Source organism: Equus przewalskii, chromosome 5, assembly GCF_037783145.1.
Source record: "Equus przewalskii isolate Varuska chromosome 5, EquPr2, whole genome shotgun sequence".
In the NCBI taxonomy this organism is placed as follows: Eukaryota; Metazoa; Chordata; class Mammalia; order Perissodactyla; family Equidae; genus Equus; species Equus przewalskii.
Window position 1 is genome coordinate 74,269,050 of NC_091835.1, and position 21,698 is coordinate 74,290,747.

The following is a 21,698-nucleotide window of genomic DNA, read 5'->3' on the forward strand; positions in this document are numbered from 1 at the left end:
CCCCAAGTACATAGTTGCATACTCTAGCTGTAGGTCCTTCTGGTTGTGCTTTGTGGGACACCACCTCAACATGGCCGGATGAGTGGTGCCATGTCCATGCCCAGGATCCAAACCAGCGAAACCCTGGGCCACCCAAGCAGAGCATGTGAACTTAACCCCTCCACCATGGGAAGGCCCAGAATATTGTTCTTTGCAACCCTTTTAGGTGATTCTTACCTCAGTCAGGCAATTTCCTTATGGGTATATGCTGATCAGCGCTCAGCTGAACGCTCATGATGGGCCGTCTGTAGATCACAGATATCTCTCTGTGCCTCTCCCACTTCTCCATACTGTCTTGTGAACTTTAGGCTCCCTGGACTACCACCTACACCTTCCCAACTCTAGCAGACTGATGGGCTCCACATGGGTCCCCCCACCCCACACTGTCTCCAGGAAGTAAGCTGAAGTAATCGTCTCTCAGGGATCACTGTCCTCCATTATCTGATGTCAATTATCTGGAAAACTCTGATTTCATATATTTTGCTTGAATTTTTAGAGGTTTGAGCATATATAAGGGCGTATATGCCCCCTGTTACTCCATTTCGATTTGAGCTTATTATCTTTCTGTGCTCTTTTTTCATATTAAAAAATTTTCTAAAGTTTTAGATTTTTTAAAATCTAGGGTAACTAAATATCATAATTTGCTGCATTGCTTACTCTAAATAAGCCCTGTAAACATTTTTTTTCTTTGATTATGATTCAATTTTGTCTCCTCTTAAAACTCTTTTTGTTTGGCAGCATTCTATGTTTGGTCCCTCACTTTATGAAATGAGTAGTGCTCTTTGCTACCTAATAGAAGTTTATTATTATTTGCACTGGGTGTTTGTGGCAGGAGTATCAGGGAAGGCCTGTAGGAAATAAGATGCCATCCAAGATCTTGCCATCTAGCCTGGACATGAGTCAAGAACACAGTAAATGTTAATTTGCAGAAATATCCATAACACTTTGTGGCACTCCTATAAGTAGGTGGGTTTTGTCAACTCTTGAATGTATGCTGCTCTTATGGCTTGCTTTTACCAAGTAGCTGCTGTCATGGAATATTTTTGTGGAAAATGAGGAATATGAGAACTGTAACATTGGTTGATTATTTCTAAGTATCTGGAGAACTTGAAGAAAGAAAAGAGATCATCTTAGGATTTTAAGTTTCCATCTCAAGGTATGAAAAAGGAGTCAGAAAACTACGACTTCCCTAAAAGAAACCAGTATCTCCTGTAGCAACAGGACTGAAACTCTTGGAAACCAATCCAAGTCTAATCTGTGGATGAACTCATTTCTATGCAAATTGAATTCACAACCTTCAGGGGTTACCAGAGGGCACATATGGGTAAATTCCATTGATGCCCCATATTCTGCCTAGCCGCCTTTGCCACCTTTGCCAGAGAAGCAGACGTTTATATCCCATCTCAAGGGTTTGATCTCTTCTTTTTTTTTAAAGATTGGCACCTGAGCTAACATCTGTTGCCAATCTTCTTTTTTTCTTCTTCTTCTTCGTCTCCCCAAAGACCCCCAGTACATAGTTGTATATTCTAGTTGTGAGTGCCTCTGGCTGTGCTATGTGGGACGCTGCTCAGCATGGCCTGATGAGTGGTGCCACATCCAGGCCCAGGATCCAAACCAGCGAAACCCTGCGCCGCTGAAGCGGAGTGTGTGAACTTAACCACTCAGCCACAGGGACGGCCCCTGATCTCTTCTATTATAGCAGAGCTGAAAGTTTTGAAATGCAGAGATCCCTGGTGTTGGTTAAATGAGCATAATGTCTCTAGGACTGAAATAGATGGGCGAGCACAATGGGGAAAGGATAGTCTCTTCACTCAGTGGTGTTTGGAAAACTGGGTATTCACGTGCAAAATAATAAAGCTGGACCATTATATTACACCATTCACAAAAATCAGCTCAAAATGAATTTAAGACTTAAACATAAGACCTGAATGTGTAAACCTCCTAGAAGAAAACATAGGGTAAAAGCTCCTTGACATTGGCCTTGGCAATAATTGTTTGGATATGACACCAAAAATTCAGACAACAAAGCAAAATTAAACAAGCGAGACTAAATCAAACTAAAAAGCTTCTGCACAGCAAAGGAAACAATCAGCAAAACGAAAAGGCAACACATAAAATGGGAGAAAAGATTTGCAAACCATACTTCAGATAAGGGGTTAATGTCCAAAATATATAAGGAACTCCTACTACTTTATAGCAAAAGTTTCAACAATCCAATTAATAAATTGGCAAAGGACCTGAATAGACGTTTTTTCAAAGACATACAAATGGCCGACAGGTAGATAAATAGTTGCTCAACATTATTAATCATCAGGGACATGCAAATTTAAATCTTAATGAGCTATCACCTCATACCTGTTAAGATGACTATAATAAAAATGTAAAAGATAGGAAGTGTTAGTGAGGATGTAGAGAAGAGGAATCCTTGTTCTCTGTTGGTGGGAATGTAGATTGGTATAGCCATTATGGAAAACAGTATGAGAATTCCTCAAAAAACTAAAAAATAGAACTATCATATGATCCAGCAATCCCTCTTCTTGGTATATACTCAAAGGAAATGAAATCACTGTCTCAAAGAGATATCTGCAACTCTATTTTTATTGCAGCATTATTTACCATAGCCAAGACCTAGAAACAACCAAAGTGTCCATCAATGGATGAATGAATAAAGGAAATGTGGTATATATATATATATATATATATATATCACAAAATTATATATCACGTATATTTTATTTATATTTTACATTATTTATATATTTTACATAATTGTATTAATATTAATCATATTGTATATTAATATAATATTATGTATATATTTTATATATTTGTATTTTACATTTTATATATATATATATTATTCAGTCTTAACAAAGAAGGAAATCCTTCCATTTTCAACAACATGGATGGACCTTGAGGGTATTGTGCTAAACAAAATAAGCCACACAGAAAAAGACAAATACTGTATGATATCACTTGTATGTGGATTCCAAAAAAACAAAGTGCTTAGGAACAGTGAACAGATTGGTGGTTGCCAGTGGAGGGAGGTGGCAGGTGGGAGAAATGGGTGAAGGTGCTCCAAAGGTACAAACTTCCAGGTTATAAAATAAATAAGTTCTATGGGTATAACGTACATCATGGTGACTATAGTTAACAATACTGTATTGTTTATTTAAAAGTTGCCAAGAGAGTAGATCTTAAAAAGTTCTCATCACAAGAATAAGAATTGTAACTATGTGAAGACAGGGATGTCAACTAAACTTATTGCAGCAATCATTTCTCAATACATACATATATCAAATCATTATGTTGTATACCTTAAACTTATAAAATGTTCTATGTAATTATATCTCAAGAAAACTGGAAAAAATAGACGGCTGTAATGCTAAAAATAAAAAATTTAAAACACCAGAAAAAGGTGCCACTTTAATAGCAAATTAGTGTAATGAAATAGTTCCATCTTAGTCTGAGGAGGGTGGTTTGCATGACAAAAAAAATTGAGAAACAAATTACATCTACCCATTCTTCTTGACATAGTGGATGCTAGACCAAGAAGGAATACTGAAATAAACAATTTTTACCTTGAAAAAGCTATTAATTTGAAGAAATGAATGGAAAAAATACAACTCAAATTTTTGTTACTGCTTTTTAGTGTTTCAGACGTAAGGATGGTGAGGTGTTGCTCAGAAACTGGTTTATAATTTGCTCCCACCATTAACCTTGTTTTTCTTTTTGTTTCACTAGAAATGGCTTATGTTAATAACTCAGGGAAGGTTGAGACCAACATCTGGGAAATCTATGAGAAGCGTCCTGGCTCCACCGATATAACCAAGGAACAGACCCCAGTCGGGCATGGTCACTGATCAAGGGTGCCCTCTCAGCACTCACCTAGTTCCTTCCCTTCTTGGGTCCCCTGGTAATCACCCTGCTTCCATTAATTTTTGGTTCCTGGCTTTTTAACCTGCTTGTCAATTTCGTATCCTCTAGGCTCCAAAAATTTCACCTTAAACTGATGGTCATGCAAGGATTCCAGCCACTTCCAAAGGCCAACCCACCTGGTCCTCATTCTCATTCCTACCAGACCCTACAACAAGTTGAAAAAGATTTTACTCCTCCTGGATATAGGGCCCCCTTCTCAACGCCCTCTGTCAGCAGGAAGTAGCTTCAGAAGAAGAGACCTTCGCCCATGATCCTTAAGATTAAGGAGGATAAAATGTCTTAGGGTAGAATGAGACAGGAGCCAGCTTAGTGAGACAGGGTGTCTGCAGGGCCCCCGGCCTAACAAGATAAGACCCCTAACCAATCCACAAGCTAGGAGAATCGGAGACCACCAAGATGCACATTTCAAAGTTTCTGGACTTTCCCGGGGCTTACTCGTGCGCCCTAGCACCCAGGACTCCACTGAAGGTGAGCCTAGCCCCATTAGCATAGTAAAAGTCACACCCAGGGGTAGAGAGCTAGCATACTAACGATACATGCATCACATGTAGTAGCATGCTATGTGACAGCCCCGGCGCAAGCACGACCCCACCTCTGCATGCCGTGAGAAGGCACTCCTCCACAAACTTTGCCTAATAAAACCCTCACAATCCCACTCCCTAATGAGCCAGTCACCTGCCCCTTTCCTTTCTGCACTGGCTCCCTTGTGCACAAGCTAATAAATTTTTACTCATTTAAAAGAAAAAAAAGGATAGTGAGATGTTGTTTGGACCTTTTGGGAATCCATATTCATACTCAGTTATGAAAGTGAACCATAATGAAAGAAGGTCTATTTGAATTAAGGCCGTAGTGCTTACTTCGGTCTGTGGGTCTAAGAGTAATAGAAAAGAAAGTGTAGTGGTTAATAAGACTTACTGCAGTACTGTAGTGCAAATTTGAATGAAAACATATAGTCAAAGATGAAATATTTATATATTTTTTATTTTTAAAATCTTTTTAATTTCCTAATTCTTTGAAAGAAATGCTATCTTTTTTATTAAGTCCTTGAAGGCTTCTTTGACTTGCTTATTCCGTAGACTATAAATGAAAGGGTTCATCAAAGGGATAACCGAGGTGTTGAGCAATGACACCACCTTGTTAATGGCCACTCCTTCCTTTGCTGGTTTGATATAGATGAAGATGCAACTTCCATATGTGATGGACACTACAATCGTGTGGGAAGAACAGGTGGAGAAAGCCTTTTTTCTTTGCTGAGCTGAAGGGAGTCTTAAAATAGTCTTGATGATGTAAGTGTAGGACACAATTACACAGACTAGTGTCAGTATGAGGGTCAGCACAGCCATGATTAAAACTAGTTGCTCTATAAATTGAGTGTCTGAGCATACAATCTTCAGAAGGGGAGATGCATCACAGCCAAAATGGTCGATGAGATTGGAGTTACAAAAATCTAGCTGAACTCCCAGGCTAAGTGGTGGGAGGATGACAATTAACCCAACCAGCCAACAGCAAAGGACAAGAATGGTGCAAACCCTTTCATTCATGATGGCGCTGTAGTGCAGCGGCTTGCAGATGGCCACATAGCGGTCATAGGACATGGCAGTTAGAAGAAAAAATTCTGTTGCCCCAACAAGGATGACAAAAAATAATTGGATGGCACAAGCATCATAGGTAACACTTTTGTCCCCAGTTGTCATACTGTACAGGAATCGAGGAACACAGACAGTTGTAAATATTATTTCTAAGATGGAGAAATTCCGAAGGAAAAAATACATGGGTGTTTTAAGGTGAGAGTCCATGAGAGTGAGGAGGATAATGATTAGATTTCCAGCAACAGTGAAAATGTAGGTGAGAAACAGAAATGCTGAAAGAAAAACCTGCAATCGTGGGTCATCTGTTAATCCTAGTAGGATGAATCTTGTTATTGCGGAATGATTTCTCATCACTGTCTTCAGATATACAATGAGTCTGTATCAATAAATCGTAAAGTTTGAGTCTGAGTAATAGAATATAAAGATAATATTTCAATAAGTTGTATAGAGAAAGTAGCCAAGCAAGCAAGGAGAAGCACAGGTGTAAACTTTTACTTGATTGTCAATAATCTGATGTGGAAGTAATGCATCATGCCTCATTTCCCTGGACACTGCTTTACCGTGGTCTCCAGAATGTGGTTTATGGAAAATATCTATCTGAGGTTTCATTCGCACTCCAGTTACAATACCAATCTTAAAGTAGATAGAAGATACCTCAAGGATTTCACAGTCTTCCAAGATTAGGGCGGCTATTATGGTTTCCCCAGTTCTCGGTATAGAGTAGGAGATCCATAAATGTTCATAATTAGAAAAAGATCTTTATACAAATTGTCCTTCCCCATCTATCAGGACAGCATATCAGCAAATCATCCTCATACCCTATGGTAATATAATACATATAATACCACCAGTGGCTTAGTTGCATTGTTTTCCATGCTTTGCAACACTCATTCCCTTCAAATAATTCCTTACTCTTCCCAACACCCTAGAGAAGCCTTTACTGTTTGGGGGAACTGACAGCAGTAACACAGTTACCATGAAATTTCCTGAGTCCCATACTCTTCTAGAACTTCTTTGCTCCCTTTTTATGATAATATGCCGGAATATTGGAGTCTGTGTCCCTCCCATGTTTCAGTCTGAACAGCCTCTGTTTTATTTCCTTTCCTTAGGTCTCACGTCCCACCCATCCCCAGCCTTCCCAGAATACTGACAAATGGGCTGATCTGAAGGTCTTTCCCAGAGAACAGAATCCTGTCCTTAGGCTTCCATGATCCTTATTGGGGTTCTGTAGTTTATGCATAGATTTTTCAGCTCCCAAATGCCTTCTGAGGCTACTTGACAACCCCATTAATAATATAAAATCTATATCCTCCAGATGGGCAGAGGAAAGAGAAGACCACATGGGGAAAGAGTTGACTTCTTTGCCATGATTCCTTTTCTGAAGACTCACTTTGCCCTTGGGAATGTCACTAACAAGTGGTGCCCCTCTCATTGCTTCAGGACACCTCTTTGCTCTTCAGCACTCTGGCCCTATGATAGACTCAGACTCTATGCTTATTCCCCCAGAGAACAGTTATTATCAGGCATTAATACTTAACAAGGATTAAACGTGACATGAGGAATAATTAAAACTTGGCCTTTACATGTGGATATTCTTAAAAGTTGAAAAGTTACATCCGTCCATATGAGTTTCCATACAAGACTGCCTCCCTGTGTTGCCGCCTTTGAGGATCATGTCAAAGAAGCCATTTCACCACCTTCCAGGAAGCCCTTGAATATTTTTTTATTTCTCACATTTTCTACCTATTCACTTACCCTTCCCAGCGATTTGGACAATATTGTACTTCTCAGAAGTGTCAGAGCTGGAATCTAACCCAGGTCAAACCGGATCCAAAGTTTAAGTGTTTCCAGAAAAGCTGTAATTTTAGGATTTGGGGCATCCTTAGTCAATTCTAATAATCACTAATTAATTAAAATGTTAGCTTTTCAAATGTTTCTTAGTCACAAACAGTATCTCTGGGGTATCAGGGTTTCTTCAATGACTGACTCGAACGAAATTTCCCCATGAGACACCAATTATTTTGTAATATTAATGTCTTTTATGTGATGCTTTAAGATATTCCCACGAAGTACCTTAAGAGCTGTTTCCCTCTGTGCTTAGAGAAGGCATCATTTCTACTAAAGAGAGTTGCCACAATGTGACAGGGTTTATAGACAGCTGTATAGAAAGAGGCAGCTGACCTAGGCCTATGGGATAAATGGTTTGACTGAGTGTCAGCAAGTAAGCAATGTGTGCTCATGCAGAGACTGCTCTGCTAGGCTAAGACATAAGGGTTTCCTGAGAGCCACACTTCTCCCCACTTAGTGCCTCTACTGTTCTCTTCAGCTCCTCTACCTGCATAACCCAATGCCTTCATGCTGGCCAATACCCTACCCCCCATTCATATCACTGGCTGGTGCACCATTACACATCACAAAAATGTATAATCTGTGTCCTCAATTTGGAGGAAATGGCTGGAATGAGATCTGTAAATGACTTCACATCACTGTTTGAATGATTACTGTAAGTGGAAAATCGTTAGTACAAAGAAATTATATTTAATACTGGAGTTTAAGCCATCACTGTTTTCCTTCTTGCTATGAAGGACAATTTCAAATTATGAAGAGCTGCTATTTTTTTTCTCTTTAGAGATAAAAGCATTGCTTGAATCCTCCATAATAAAATGAGTACGTATTCACTTACTACATTCGTCTAGAACCAACAGAAAAGTGTAGGAAAAACGGAAACTCCCCTGCAATCACATCACGCGCATGTTCATCATTACTAACATTTGTCGTATTTATTTACAACCTGTTTGTACATATACAATTATGTAATGCCGCTATTTGTATTTTATAAAATTATATTATATTTTAAATAATATTTGATGTTTTCCTCGCTTAACCTCACTTTATCTATTCAATTCGTTTTTTTCTTTTTTTTTTTTTTAATTTTTTTTGAGGAAGATTAGCCCTGAGCTAACACCTGCAGCCAATCCTCCTGTTTTTGCTGAGGAAGACTGGCCCTGAGCTAACATCCGTGTCCACCTTCCTCTACTTTATATGTGGGACGCCTACCACAGCATGGCGTGCCAAGCGGTGCCATGTCTGCACCCGGGATCTGAACTGGAGAACCCCGGGGTGCCAAAGCGGAACATGCGAGCTTAACCGCTGCACCACCAGGCCGGCCCCCATTCAATTATTTTTAAAGCACTTACAATGGATTTTCCTCATGTCATTAAATATTCTTCAACAACAATTTTACTTCTTATCATATCCCTTCATGTAAGAAAGAAAATTATGAAATTAGTACTTCTAATATTGAACATTAAGCTTGCTTCAATTTGTTATATAATAATGCATAATGTTTTAGAGAACATTCTTGTATATAAATATTTTTGTCAGATTAATTTCACATTTAAAAACTGGTCAAAAAGGAAATATTGAAGAAAGGGCTTCCCATACTTACTGCCAAACTAGTCCTTTATAAAATGTGTCCCAGTGTACATTTTCACCATTTGTAAGTGAGAATCTCTGTTTCCCATAGCATTTATTATTATTTGGGATATCATTTTTAATATTTAATATTAATTATTTGGGATATTATTTTTAATACTTTTACTAACAAAATAATCCTAACTATTAATTGTTTTGTTGGTATTTTTCTTATAAGTGAGGTACACCACTTTATTCTAAATGGTCATTTAAGTACAAAATCATCATCATTATATTTCCCTGATGATATTGTTTTAAATATTAACAATCATGTACTTATTTCACACTTTTATGTGAGTTATTTTACTGAATGCACCAGTAAAAGAACAATTAACATCAGAGGCTCAAATCCTAGAATGTAATCTAAGCCAATTAATGTGACTTTAATTATTATGGATTTTTTTAGGACTGAGGCAACCCAAGGGATGGTCTGGAAATGTTTGAGGGTAAGTTAAACAGCCATGCAGCGGGAAGTTTTAAATGGGTGGTTGCCTCTTGGAAGTTATTCCTATCCCTCATGTTCTAGGAGTCAATGAAAAAGGGGGAAATATTTTTTTATATCATTTTTAGGCCCCTCTCATTAAATCATTACACTGTGGCCGTGACTACACTCCCCAGTTGTTGTATAGCTCATCTTGTCCTTAACTCCGACCTCTTCCAAGAGCACTGCTCAAGAGTCATGTTCAGATTTATTGTCATGTTATAAGAAGAACAAAGTGGCAGTTCCGAGATTACTCTTCAAATCCTCTCTGAACATAAAGGTACTTCTTGGACTTCGATTTTCTAGCAGAAATATCTAAATTCGCTGCCTTTACCCAGAGACTGCTTTTACAACTGCCAAGGTTCCAGTTCCCAAAATTTTAGGTACATAAATGAAGTGACAAACATTTCATACTTACCTTCTGGTTGTTCCTCATCACTTTCTGGGAAATTGAACCCAAAAGTCCCTTCTTGGATCTGAGAAACACGAGGTGCTAACGGCTATAATTTTGGGTTAACTTCCGCATACTTTTAAGCCCCACATGCTCTTCCAGTAAGGGTGCCTGCAAATGCAAGGTGGTATGCAACGGCGTGGAGAACAGCACCCTTTGCTCCTATCAGCACCAAGTCTGAAGTGGAATCTGGTGAGAGTTCCTGTCTCTCATTAAACTATTAAATAATATCTCCCTGAATTCTGTGACTGAAGAATGGACAATAACAGCAAACAAATGCCAGCAGCTCTCCCGGCTGTGGAAGTGATGATGGTCTGACCTCCCTGTGCAAAGAAATAGATTGCTCTACAAATTTTCATTAATAGAAATGGCATGTGCTTTATTGGATTTATCTGCTTAAGTGCACAGGGAATAATTAAGTGAAACACAAAAATGTCCTTGGTGACCTTCTTCAAACTACTAATGAATCTACAGTGAAATTAACTGTGGCAAAAAAAAAAAAAAGAAAGAAAGAAGAAATATTAACCAGCATTTATGGGGCAGTGTCCACAGAGATAAGAAATGCAATCATAATGGCATCAGTTATAGCAAAAAAAGAAAAAAGAAAACACTCATATGATGAAATGATAATCTGATTCTCATCATGTTCTCTTTACATTGTCTAAATGCTGGGGGCCTTCTGATGATTTCCGTTATAGGGCACGCTCATATAACCTACTGAAGTCAGTCCTCCCCAGATTTCTGATCATTAGTTCTTAAAATGTCTTATTTCAATGAGAATTAATGTTTGTTTATTTCATTCTACTGATCATACAGTTCATCCTCGGGTCCTATTAAAGTAGAACTAATTAGGTATTCATATATCCATTAATCACTGCTATTTCATAACTCAACTACTGCTATTTCACGCTCAAAACATGCAGGGACCTTGTTAAACCCACAGGTGTCATTCTGCTTAAGAAGAATGCGAGATCCTAGTGTATTGTGTTCAGTATCCACCATATCATCATAAGCCCAGAGATCACCCCTACCCTTCCACAAGGCTCGGCAGTGCCAGCTTTTCATAAAGCCTAGTAGCTGAGAACTAGGAAGTCTGAGCTGGAGCCAGAGAATCAACATGTGCATGTAACTGCCTGGCTCATAGCCCCTCTCCTCATCCAAAATGAATACGAATTCCATACACCCTCATAGCACTGCAGCCATCACACTCACAGTGGAAATGCCTTCAGATCTTTACAAATGTGGGTCAGTTATTGAGAGAGAGGGCAGGCCCTCAACAACAGTAATACTGGAGCTGTGCCCCTCAACTGGTTGGTGCTGCTGGCTGCACTCCAAGTTCAGGAGGGGCCCCAGGCAAGGCTCGCTGTGAGACAGGGCCTCAGGTTGTGCTCTGTGATTTTGTGGGGCCGTAGGCTGTGCCTGAGTTTGGGCAGAGCCACAGGCTGGGATTACCAATTGGGTAGTCTATTGGCTCTCCTCTGCTGTTGGAGGAGGGCGTTGGCCGGGCTCTCTGGCTGGAAGGAGCTTCCAGCTGTGACACTCAGTTGGGTGGGGCTGGAGACTGTGCTCTGTGAATGGGCAGGCTCACTGGCTGTGCTGTCTGCCTGGGTATGTCCACAGGCTGTGTCCAGCAATCAGGCAGGGCCAAAGGCTGGCCTCTGTCGCTGGGTGGAGTTGTAGGATGGGCTTCACGGCTGGGCAGTACTTAGGTTGGACTCTGAGGCTACCCAGGGTGTCCATTCAGGCTCCCTGGTTATGTGGGATCAGGGGTTATGCTCAGCAGTTGGGCAGGGATGCTGGCTTGGGTCCCTGCTATGGAAGGCTGTTGGATGGGCTCCAAGCTCCCTGGGTTCTCTGGGTGGGATTCCTGGTGGGAAAGGACTGGAGGATCGGCTCAGCAGTCGGGCAGGACTTCGAAATGGGTGGGCCATAGAATGTTCTCCATGGCTGCCAGGCATCTGCTGACAGTCCGCCCAATGGGGTGGGACTAGAGGCTATGCTCAGTAGTTGGGTAGGGCTGTGAATTTGCTTCCTTGCTAGTGAGTCAGAGGATATGCACCTTGGCTGCTGGGTATCTATGGTCACACTTCCCAATGGGGTGGGACTGGAGCTTATGCTCAGTAGTTGGGCAGTCAGTGAACTTGCTTCCCTGCCCAGGCAGGGCTGTAAAATGGGCCCCATGGCTGGTACAACCCATTGGTCAGGAACACCAATCATGTAGAACTGCCAACCAGGCTCTAGCCAGACAAGGCCATCAGCTCGGCTTGGCCAATGAACAGAGCTACTGACTGGGATCTCTGCTCAGACACCACTGCTATCAGGAACAAAGTCCTCCAAGGAGTGAGCAGTGGTTGTTATAAGCCCCATCCCCTTCTCCATCTCTATCTGACCCCTGGTAGTCTAGTCCCACAGATTCCCCGCAGTAATCCTCATGAGTCGAGACTCAAGTGGGCCTTCCAGGAAGTGTTCTGCAATATTGATGAAGCTTGATATCCACTTGGGGCTTGTTTTTTCCCACTGAAGAAACTGTAGGCCTAGACGGGCCCTCTTGGTGCAGTGCTGTGCCAGCCTGCGGAGGGGTGATGCAGTTAAAGTGAAACCACTCTTCTTACCCTTCTAATATGGTCCTAGGTCTCTGTACTCTAGGGAGGTGCTTCAGCCACTATCCCAGGTTCTGAGATTTTCACAATGGTGACTAGTCTATGGACAGTTGATATTTGGACTTTGTGTGAGGGGGATTGGCTTGGGAATAATGTATGGCACCATCTTGTGGACATCACTCTGCTAGACTTTTAATATTGAGAGCTCTAGAGTGCATAATTTTTTGATAACTTTTAGAGCTTTAGTACACGATCTTTAATTATGCTCCAATTTTTGCAAGCTAGCTATTAAAGTATTCCTAGTAAGTGGAACTTAGAATACTCATCATGAGAAGACCATATGGATAAAGATGTAACTTTATTTATTTTCATTTCTATTGATGACGTTGGGTATTTTGGGAATCTACTCTCAGGTGCACGCATTGATTGAAGGAACCATTTTACATAAAATAAGCAAAAAGAAAAACTAAATAACTCGATTTTGGTTTTCTGATTATAAGATAAAAATGTTCCTGAAGGAAGCTTAGATTGGTGAATCTATAGAATACAAAGAAATCATACATTTGGCAAATTCATAAAAGTTACTCTGAGTTATTCAGATTTAAATTCAACTTAGCATCAAACATCAATAGCATCTTACTTCTTGGTGAGAAATCCAATCCATTTTATTGTGTCTTTGAAGATTTCTGTCCCTTGTTTGTTTTGAAGGGTATAAATAAATGGGTTAAGCAAAGGGGCGACTGAAGGAGTGAGCATCAACATGACCTTATTAATGGCTACTCCTTCCTTCCCTAAAGGTTTGATGTAGATGAAGATACAGCTGCCATAGGTGAAAAACCTGAGAATGTGTCAGTATGCGTGTCAGAAATCCAAGCCAATTTATCAACCTGTTCATTGCAATGAGTCTCTGAAGACTGAATTTTAGTTTAAGTAGAACAAAAGTGACCTTGACTAGTATTTTGGGTATCTGTGAGGCAAGAAATTCTCAAAGTTCCTTACCCCATTGGAGAGGAGGGAACACCTTGGGTAAGGAATTGTTGCTGCCACTGGTCAGACCACATGACTATATCATTGACAATAGTCCAAGAGTCTATAAGAATGTGCAGAAGGGGCCAGTTGTTTGCCTGGACATCCTCTCATGCTAAGATGACTGTGCTGACCCTTTGGTATCATCTTTGATTAAGGATGTCCCATTTAGGGAATGGAACGCAGCAGCTTTTTAGTGGGCTCCATTGTGTATGATGATGGTGCTGACATCTAAAGGATACAAACTCCCTTTCCTGATCACTCAGTTGTTCTCAAGGGGCTCCCTAGGTGGCCAATGGATACGGGAGAGGGTGACCTCTTCAGGCACCATTGCATCTAGCAAAGGAGTGAGGACATGGAAACCACTTCCTCTTATAGGTGGGACATGCCAGAGGCCCCATTTTTGGCTGTAAAAGCAGCATGTTCATTTTAATAATGAGGTGTCTGTGGCCATGCCAAGTTTGGGGGTGCTGCCTCAATGATCCAAGGCATAATGGACAACAGGGTGCAGAGAGTCACAGGCTCAGGACTTGTGGAAGCGTTTCTCTCAAGAAGGACCCAGTATGCAGCCACAGTTGCCACCCTAATGGTGTGGGGTGCAGCCAAGGAAGATAGTTTCTTGCACCAGAAACCCAGGAACAATTTGTGGCTGCCATGGCTGATCCAGGGGCTCCCGAGGGCAAGAGAGGAGGTTGTTGAAGCCTCTACAGTGAGGGCCTTTCTGGGTGGGACACTGCTTTCAGTGTCTTTTTATTTCAATTTCGACAGGTTCTGGAGTCTTTTGTTGCTGGGTGGCCCATTCAAAGTGAGCCAGTTTGTGAGGAACAGCATAATGGAGTTAAATAAAATTTGCAAATGAGGAACACGTCGCTTCTGAAACCCAAATGAACACAGTAAAGGCTGTGTCTACTTTAAAGTAAGAAGTGCTGATGAAAGTGAAGAGTTGGTTGCTTACTGCATCAGGTATGAATCACCCTTGGGCCAATGAGTAACGTTCAGAAATTTTACTGAAGTAGCAGGACTGTGAGTTTTACAGGATGCAATGGCCCAACTCTGATTGGAAAGTTCTGTGACAAGCGTTTGTATAGCCCATGTGAGTGCATCTTTTGAATTTCCATGCAGGAGGAGGATGTTCTCAATACGATGTCATTTCTGTGTTCCTAGATAAGTTGGATGCGGTTAAGATCTTGCCTGCAAAGTTACATGCATTGGTAGGCTGTTGAAATATACCACTGGGAGGCAAGTGAAAATGTATTGCTCCTTCAAAGGTGAAGGCAAATTGCTTCTGAAAGGCAGTAGAGCTAGTCATAGAATAGGACATATTAGTCAAATGTATAACAGCAAAATATTTCCTAGTTGCTGATTGGATGGAGTATTAATTTCAGTAATATTAGGTATGCAGGTATTAATGGAGGATACCATGGCATTAAGGTTGTGGTAATGCACTGTGAAGTGACATTGTGAAGGCAGGGGTAATCCACTGTGGAGCGATATAAATGAATTATATCAGGTTTGAACACTAGCTAAATTGGGTTATTAAAGGGAGAAATAATAGGAACAATGACTAGGCCAGGCATACCAATCCTCAGGGGTCTCACGTCATTGCTCTCAGCTTCACTAACCTCAAGGCTGGGGCAGATTCTCTCATGGAACCCGTATCATGGTCTCTCTGGACCTTCTCTCCTCAGCGGTATGTTTACAGCTTGTTCTCACACTTGTCAACAATTGAGGTTCACTTGCGTCTTTTGAACTAGGGTCCACAGGGCATCTTTAGCTTCTTCAGGAAATTGATCCCCAAGTACATGTTCCAAAAAGAGCAGATAAAACCTGTGTCGCTCTGGCTAACTTAGAAACTGCAAATAAGCCCATACTCTGCCTTCTAAGGACTTCACAATAATCTCCCTTAGAACAGAAATATTAAGGAAATTTCAGTTTATTAGATTCCTCACTTCTAATTCTATCATTGCTGGTGCTATGGGAGGTTTTGCTTCTTTGTTTTTCTTTTTTATTACACATGTGAAAGACCATGTCTCTCAGGAACTATGTTTGGCTTCAGGTTTGGATTCATAGAATGGAAGGTAATACAGTTCCTTCTTAGTTAAGCCCCACAAACTTGGGAACTTCCATTAAGAGAAGGTACAAGCGGATGGGAGCCAATAGAAAACATGTTACATTTAATTGTCCTCAAAGACTCACATGGCTCATCTCAACTTTCGCTTACCTCTTAGAAACAACAAGATAAATAACCCACTGCAGTCATTCAGATCGTCAGGAGTGTGAGCACTGTATGTTTTTAAAGTCGCTGGTGTTATTATTCTATAAACGTGGATCATGAAATCAATCAGTTGTGAAAATCTGGATGAAATGCAATACTTGCCAAAGACCACAGGTGAGTACAAACAGGGAAGGGAGGGTTGTATTGGATCCAGCTCAATGTTCACCATCACCTGATGCCTCCGAAAGCTGTATGGAATAATGGGGGGATTGACAAGAATGATTGTCAGGGTTTGATTTTTCTAGCCCATATTCATGTGAATTAGACGGCCCGCTTATATTGTCCTTGTCTCTTAATCAGAAAAATCTAAAGATGCACACAGTACCACCACCAAAGCTTCTTTCCTTGAGGATTACCAATTTATCTACAAAAGACTCTTACTGTCAGAAACATGGATATCCCTCTTCCTGATTTCTGTATGGCAAGAATAGAGGACAGGAAAGCTTGAGGCATGACAAACTGTCATCCTGAGTTTGCCATTGAGGACTCTTTAAGAATTTGTGCAAAATCCACTCTGAGATGCTGCCTGTGGGTCTCTCAAGATGTCTTTTCTCAGAGATATAGCCCAAATCATTGCATTGGAGGCTGTGAACATGGCAGAGAAACAAATAAGAAAATGCTAATTAATATGATTTATTGATGCCTGGGCCTTGTTCATGTAGACAAAGAGGCTCACAATATACAGTGAGATATGATTGAACCAAAGATCTTAAAGTCCTAAAGCCCTATTACAAATTCATCCTAAAAAAGAACTGGGGGTGTATAAAAAAATCAATTATGTGTCAGGATCTTCAGCATTATATGCATGGGGAAATTCCCATTGGTTTCTGAAACAAAGAAGGCAGATATTTGAACAGTAATGAAGGTGAGGATTCATGGCAGATAGCCAGTGAAGCATCAATTAGTACAGGGAGGGGAAAAAAGAACAGAGAGGGAAAACGGCCCAAGGAAGGCAAAGGAAAGCACAGAACAAGAATCAGCTAGAGATACTTCTACCAAGAGCACAGCAGTAACAGAGATTAAGAGAGTCAGAGGAAAGTGACTTAAATGTGGAGATTTCACAAACATTTTGGGGGCAAAGGATAGGTTCAAAAATGTATCCTTCTGAAAAAATTTTGAGTAGTTATTCTGTAACAGATTCTGTTAAGTACCCAGAAAGAGATTGATCTGAGGAATCACAAAACCTTTAAGAATAAGGTCACTTACTTAGAAGATATGGGGCTTCCATGGAGACAAGTCCAGTCCAACGGATGGTTTGGGCCAATTGAATAGAGTAATATATGACCTGATCCTGTGGATTACAATCAGCTTTATCTCTCCCACCTGAGAAACTTTGGTTTTCATCATTCTCACCATTTTCCTTTAGCTCTACTAAAGGTCAACAATGAAAAACAAGACCACATTTACTGAGTTCATTCTGCTGGGCCTCACAAGCCAACCTGAACTCCAGGTGGTGATATTCATCTTTCTGTCCCTCACCTACTTGCTTAGTGTCCTAGGAAATCTGACCATCATCATTCTCACTCTGGTCGACCCCCACCTCCAGACCCCCATGTATTTCTTTCTCCGGAATTTCTCCTTCTTAGAAATTTCCTTCACATCCATTTTTATTCCCAGATTTCTGACCAGCATGACAACAGGAAATAAGGTCATCAGCTTTGCTGGATGCCTGACCCAGTATTTTTTTGCTATATTTCTTGGGGCAACAGAATTTTACCTCTTGGCTTCTATGTCCTATGACCGCTATGTGGCCATCTGCAAACCCCTGCAATACCTGACCATCATGAGCAGCAGAGTCTGCATACAACTTGTGTTCTGCTCCTGGCTGGGGGGATTCCTAGCTATCTTGCCCCCAATCATCCTGATAAGCCAGGTGGATTTCTGTGCCTCCAACGTGCTGAATCACTATTTTTGTGACTATGGGCCCCTCCTGGAGCTTGCCTGCTCAGACACAAGCCTCTTAGAATTGATGGTCATCCTCTTGGCAGTTGTGACCCTGGTGGTTACTCTGCTGCTGGTGACACTTTCTTATACATATATTATCAGGACCATTCTGAGGATCCCTTCTGCCCAGCAAAGGACAAAGGCTTTTTCCACTTGTTCCTCTCACATGATTGTCATCTCCCTGTCTTATGGCAGCTGCATGTTTATGTACATTAATCCCTCTGCAAAAGAAGAAGGTGCTTTCAACAAAGGAATGGCTGTGCTCATTACTTCAATTACTCCTTTATTAAACCCCTTCATTTATACTCTAAGAAATCAGCAAGTGAAGCAGGCATTCAAGGACACCATCAAAAAGATTGTGAAGCTTTAAAAAACAGACTACATTTCAATGAAAATATATTTCACTCAATAAATGTGTATTGAGTGTCTACTATTTTTCAGATGCTGAGCTGGCCTTTGAGGATAAAAATATGAAAGGCACAAGAAATATGTCCTAATTTCAAGGAATGTACAGTCGAGTGTGGTGTAAATGGGTATAAACTATAAATTTTTGTAATAAGTTTACAAAAATAAAATTACTTGGTAAGTGTTACTAGAGAAAGATGAATGAAAATCCATAAAAAGGACAGTTGGAAAGAGTTAACTTTTCTGGAAATGATTTGAAATTTTGGAGGCAAAGTATATTGCTTATTTACTCAAATAGGAAGTCAAGAATTTGGAGTGAGAAAGAGAGGCCAGATCATGAAGGAATTTAATTACAAACTATGTAGTTAGCTGGACATTGGTGAGTCAAAGAAGTTTTGAGAAAAGAAGCGACATTATCTGCGTTGTTTTGAAGGAACTCTAGAATGGGCGCTGTTCTTCACGGAGCCCTGGAGACTATGCTTTTCTCAATATGTCAATAATTTTGATTCTCCTTTCCTTTTTCATTTATCTTTAAACTGTAGCCATCTTCCATCTTTCCACAAAGGAATAATTTTTTTTTAATTAAGTTAATGATAGGTTACAATCTTGTGAAATTTCAGTTGTACATTAATGTTTGTCATTCGTGTTGTAGGTGCACCACTTCACCCTTTGTGCCCACCCCCCACCCCACCTTTCCCCTGGTAGCCATTAATCTGTTCTCTTTGTCCACATTTTTAAGTTCCTCATATGAGTGGAGTCATACACAGGTTATCCTTCTCTAACTGGCTTATTTCACTTAACATAATTCCCTCAAGGTCCATCCATGTTATTGCAAATGGAATGATTTTGTTCTGTTTTGCAGCTGAGTCGTATTCCATTGTATATATGTACCACATCTTCTTTATCCATTCATCTGTTGATGGGCACTTAGGTTGCTTCCATGTCTTGGCTATTGTAAATAATGCTGCAATGAACATTGGGGTGCATAGGACTTTTGGGATTGCTGACTTCAAGCTCTTTGGATAGATACCCAGTAATGGAATAGCTGGATTGTATGGTAGTTCTATTTTTAATTTTTTGAGGAATCTCCATACTGTTTTCCATAGTGGCTGCACCAGTTTGCATTCCCACCAGCAGTGTATGAGGGTTCCTTTTTCTCCACAACCTCTCCAACATTTGTTATTATTGGATTTAGATATTTTTGTCATTCTAATGGGTGTAAGGTGATATCTTAGTGTAGTTTTGATTTGCATTTCCCTGATGATCAGCGATGATGAGCATCTTTTCATGTGCCTATTGGCCATCAGTATATCTTCTTTGGAGAAATGTCTGTTCATGTCTCCAGCCCATTTTTTGATTGGGTTGTTTGATTTTTTGTTGTTGAGTTGTGAGAGTTCTTTATATATTATGGATATTAGGCCTTTGTCACATATATGACTTGCAAATATTTTTTTCCCAGTTAGTGGGTTGTTTTTTTGTTTCAATCCTGTTTTCATTTGCCTTGAAGAAGCTCTTTAATCTGATGAAGTCCCATTTGTTTATTCTTTCTATTATTTCCCTTCTCTGAGAAGACATGGTGTCTGAAAAGATCCTTTTAATACTGATGTTGAAGAGTGTACTGCCTACGTTTTCTTCTAGAAGCCTTATGGTTTCAGGTCTCACCTTTAGGTCTTTGATCCATTTTGAGTTTATTTTGGTGAATGGTGGAAAAGAATGGTCAATTTTCATTCTTTTACATGTGGCTTTCCAGTTTTCCCAGCACCATTTGTTGAAAAGACTTTCTTTTCTCCATTGTATGCTCTCAGCTCCTTTGTCGAAGATAAGCTGTCCATAGATGTGTGGTTTTATTTCTGGGCTTTCAATTCTGTTCCATTGATCTGTGCACCTGTTTTTGTACCAGTACCATGCTGTTCTGATTACTGTAGCTTTGTAGTATGTTTTGATGTCAGGGATTGTGATGCCTCCCATTTTGTTCTTTTTCTCAGGATGGCTTTAGCAATTTGGGGTCTTGTGTTGCCCCATATGAATTTTAGGATTCTTTGTTCTAATTCTGTAAAGAATGTCATTGGGATTCTGATTGGGATAGTGTTGAATCTGTAGATTGCCTTAGGTAGAATGGACATTTTAACTATGTTTATTCTTTCAATCCATGTGCATGGAATGTCTTTCCATCTCGTTATGTCGTCATCCAATTCTCTCAGACAGGCCTTGTAATTTTCATTATATAGGTCCTTCACTTCCTTAGTTAAATTTACCCTGAGCTATTTTATTCTTTTTGTTGCGATTGTGAATGGTATTGTGTTCTTGAGTTCTTTTTCTGTTAGTTCGTTATTAGAATATAGAAATGCTACTGATTTATGCAAATTGATTTTATACCCTGCAACTTTGCTGTAGTTGTTGATTACTTCTAAGAGTTTTCCAATGGATTCTTTGGGGTTTTCTATATATAAGATCATGTCGTCTGCAAACAGTGAGAGTTTCACTTCTTCCCTCCCTATTTGTATTCCCTTTATTCCTTTTTCTTGCCTGATCGCTCTGGCCAGAACCTCCAGTACTATGTTAAATAAGAGTGGTGATAGAGGGCATCCTTGTCTCGTTCCTGTTTTCAGGAGGATGGCGCTCAGTTTTTGCCTGTTGAGTATGATGTTGGGTGTGGGTTTGTCATATATGGCCTTTATTATGTTGAGGTAGTTCCCTTCTATGGCCATTTTGTTCAGAGTTTTTATCATAAATGGCTGTTGGATCTTGTCAAATGCCTTCTCTGCATCTATTGAGATGATCATGTGGTTGTTATTCCTCAGTTTGTTGATGTGGTGTATCACGTTGATTGATTTGCAGATGTTGAACCATCCCTGTGTCCCTGGTATGAATCCCACCTGATCATGATGTATGATCCTTTTGATGAATTGCTGAATTCTGGTTGCCAAAATTTTGTTTAGAATTTTTGCATCTATGTTCATCAGTGATATTGGCCTGTAGTTCTCTTTTCTCGTGGTGTCCTTGTCAGGCTTTGGTATCAGTGTGATGTTGGCCTCATAGAATGTGTTAGGAAGTGTTCCATCTTCCCTAATTTTTTGGAATAGCCTGAAAAGGATAGGTATTAAATCCTGTCTGAAAGTTTGGTAGAGTTCCCCAGGAAAGCCATCTGGTCCTGGGGTTTTATTCTTTGGGATGTTTTTGATTGCTGTTTCAATCTCTTTCCTTGTGATTGGTCTGTTCAAATTGTCTGCTTCTTCTTGAGTGAGCTTTGGGAGATTGTAGGAGTCCAAGAATTTATCCATTTCCTCTAGGTTATCCATTCTGTTGGCATAGAGTTTTTCATAGTATTCTCTTATAATCCATTGTATTTCTGCAGAGTCTGTTGCTATTTCTCCTCTTTCATTTCTGATATTGTTTATTTGAGTTTTCTCCCTTTTTTTCTTTGTAAGTCTGGCTAGGGGTTTGTCAATTTTATTTATCTTCTCAAAGAACCAGC

General features: G+C 40.1%; 3 protein-coding genes across 3 annotated transcripts in view; 1 reads left to right on the top strand and 2 right to left on the bottom strand.

Annotated features, from left to right (window-relative positions):
* The window catches only part of LOC139083404 (olfactory receptor 6C2-like), a 152,761-nt gene that overhangs the window by 13,306 nt on the left and 117,757 nt on the right, over positions 1 to 21,698 (bottom strand). The window lies entirely within an intron of this gene.
* On the bottom strand, positions 4,983 to 5,918 carry LOC103541623 (olfactory receptor 6C2-like). The gene has a single exon (XM_008508468.1). It carries the CDS (start codon positions 5,916 to 5,918, stop codon positions 4,983 to 4,985), a length of 936 nt encoding a protein of 311 aa, XP_008506690.1.
* Positions 17,259 to 18,188, top strand: LOC103545756 (olfactory receptor 6C4). The gene has a single exon (XM_008512311.2). The coding sequence runs from the start codon at positions 17,259 to 17,261 to the stop codon at positions 18,186 to 18,188; it is 930 nt and encodes a 309-aa protein (XP_008510533.2).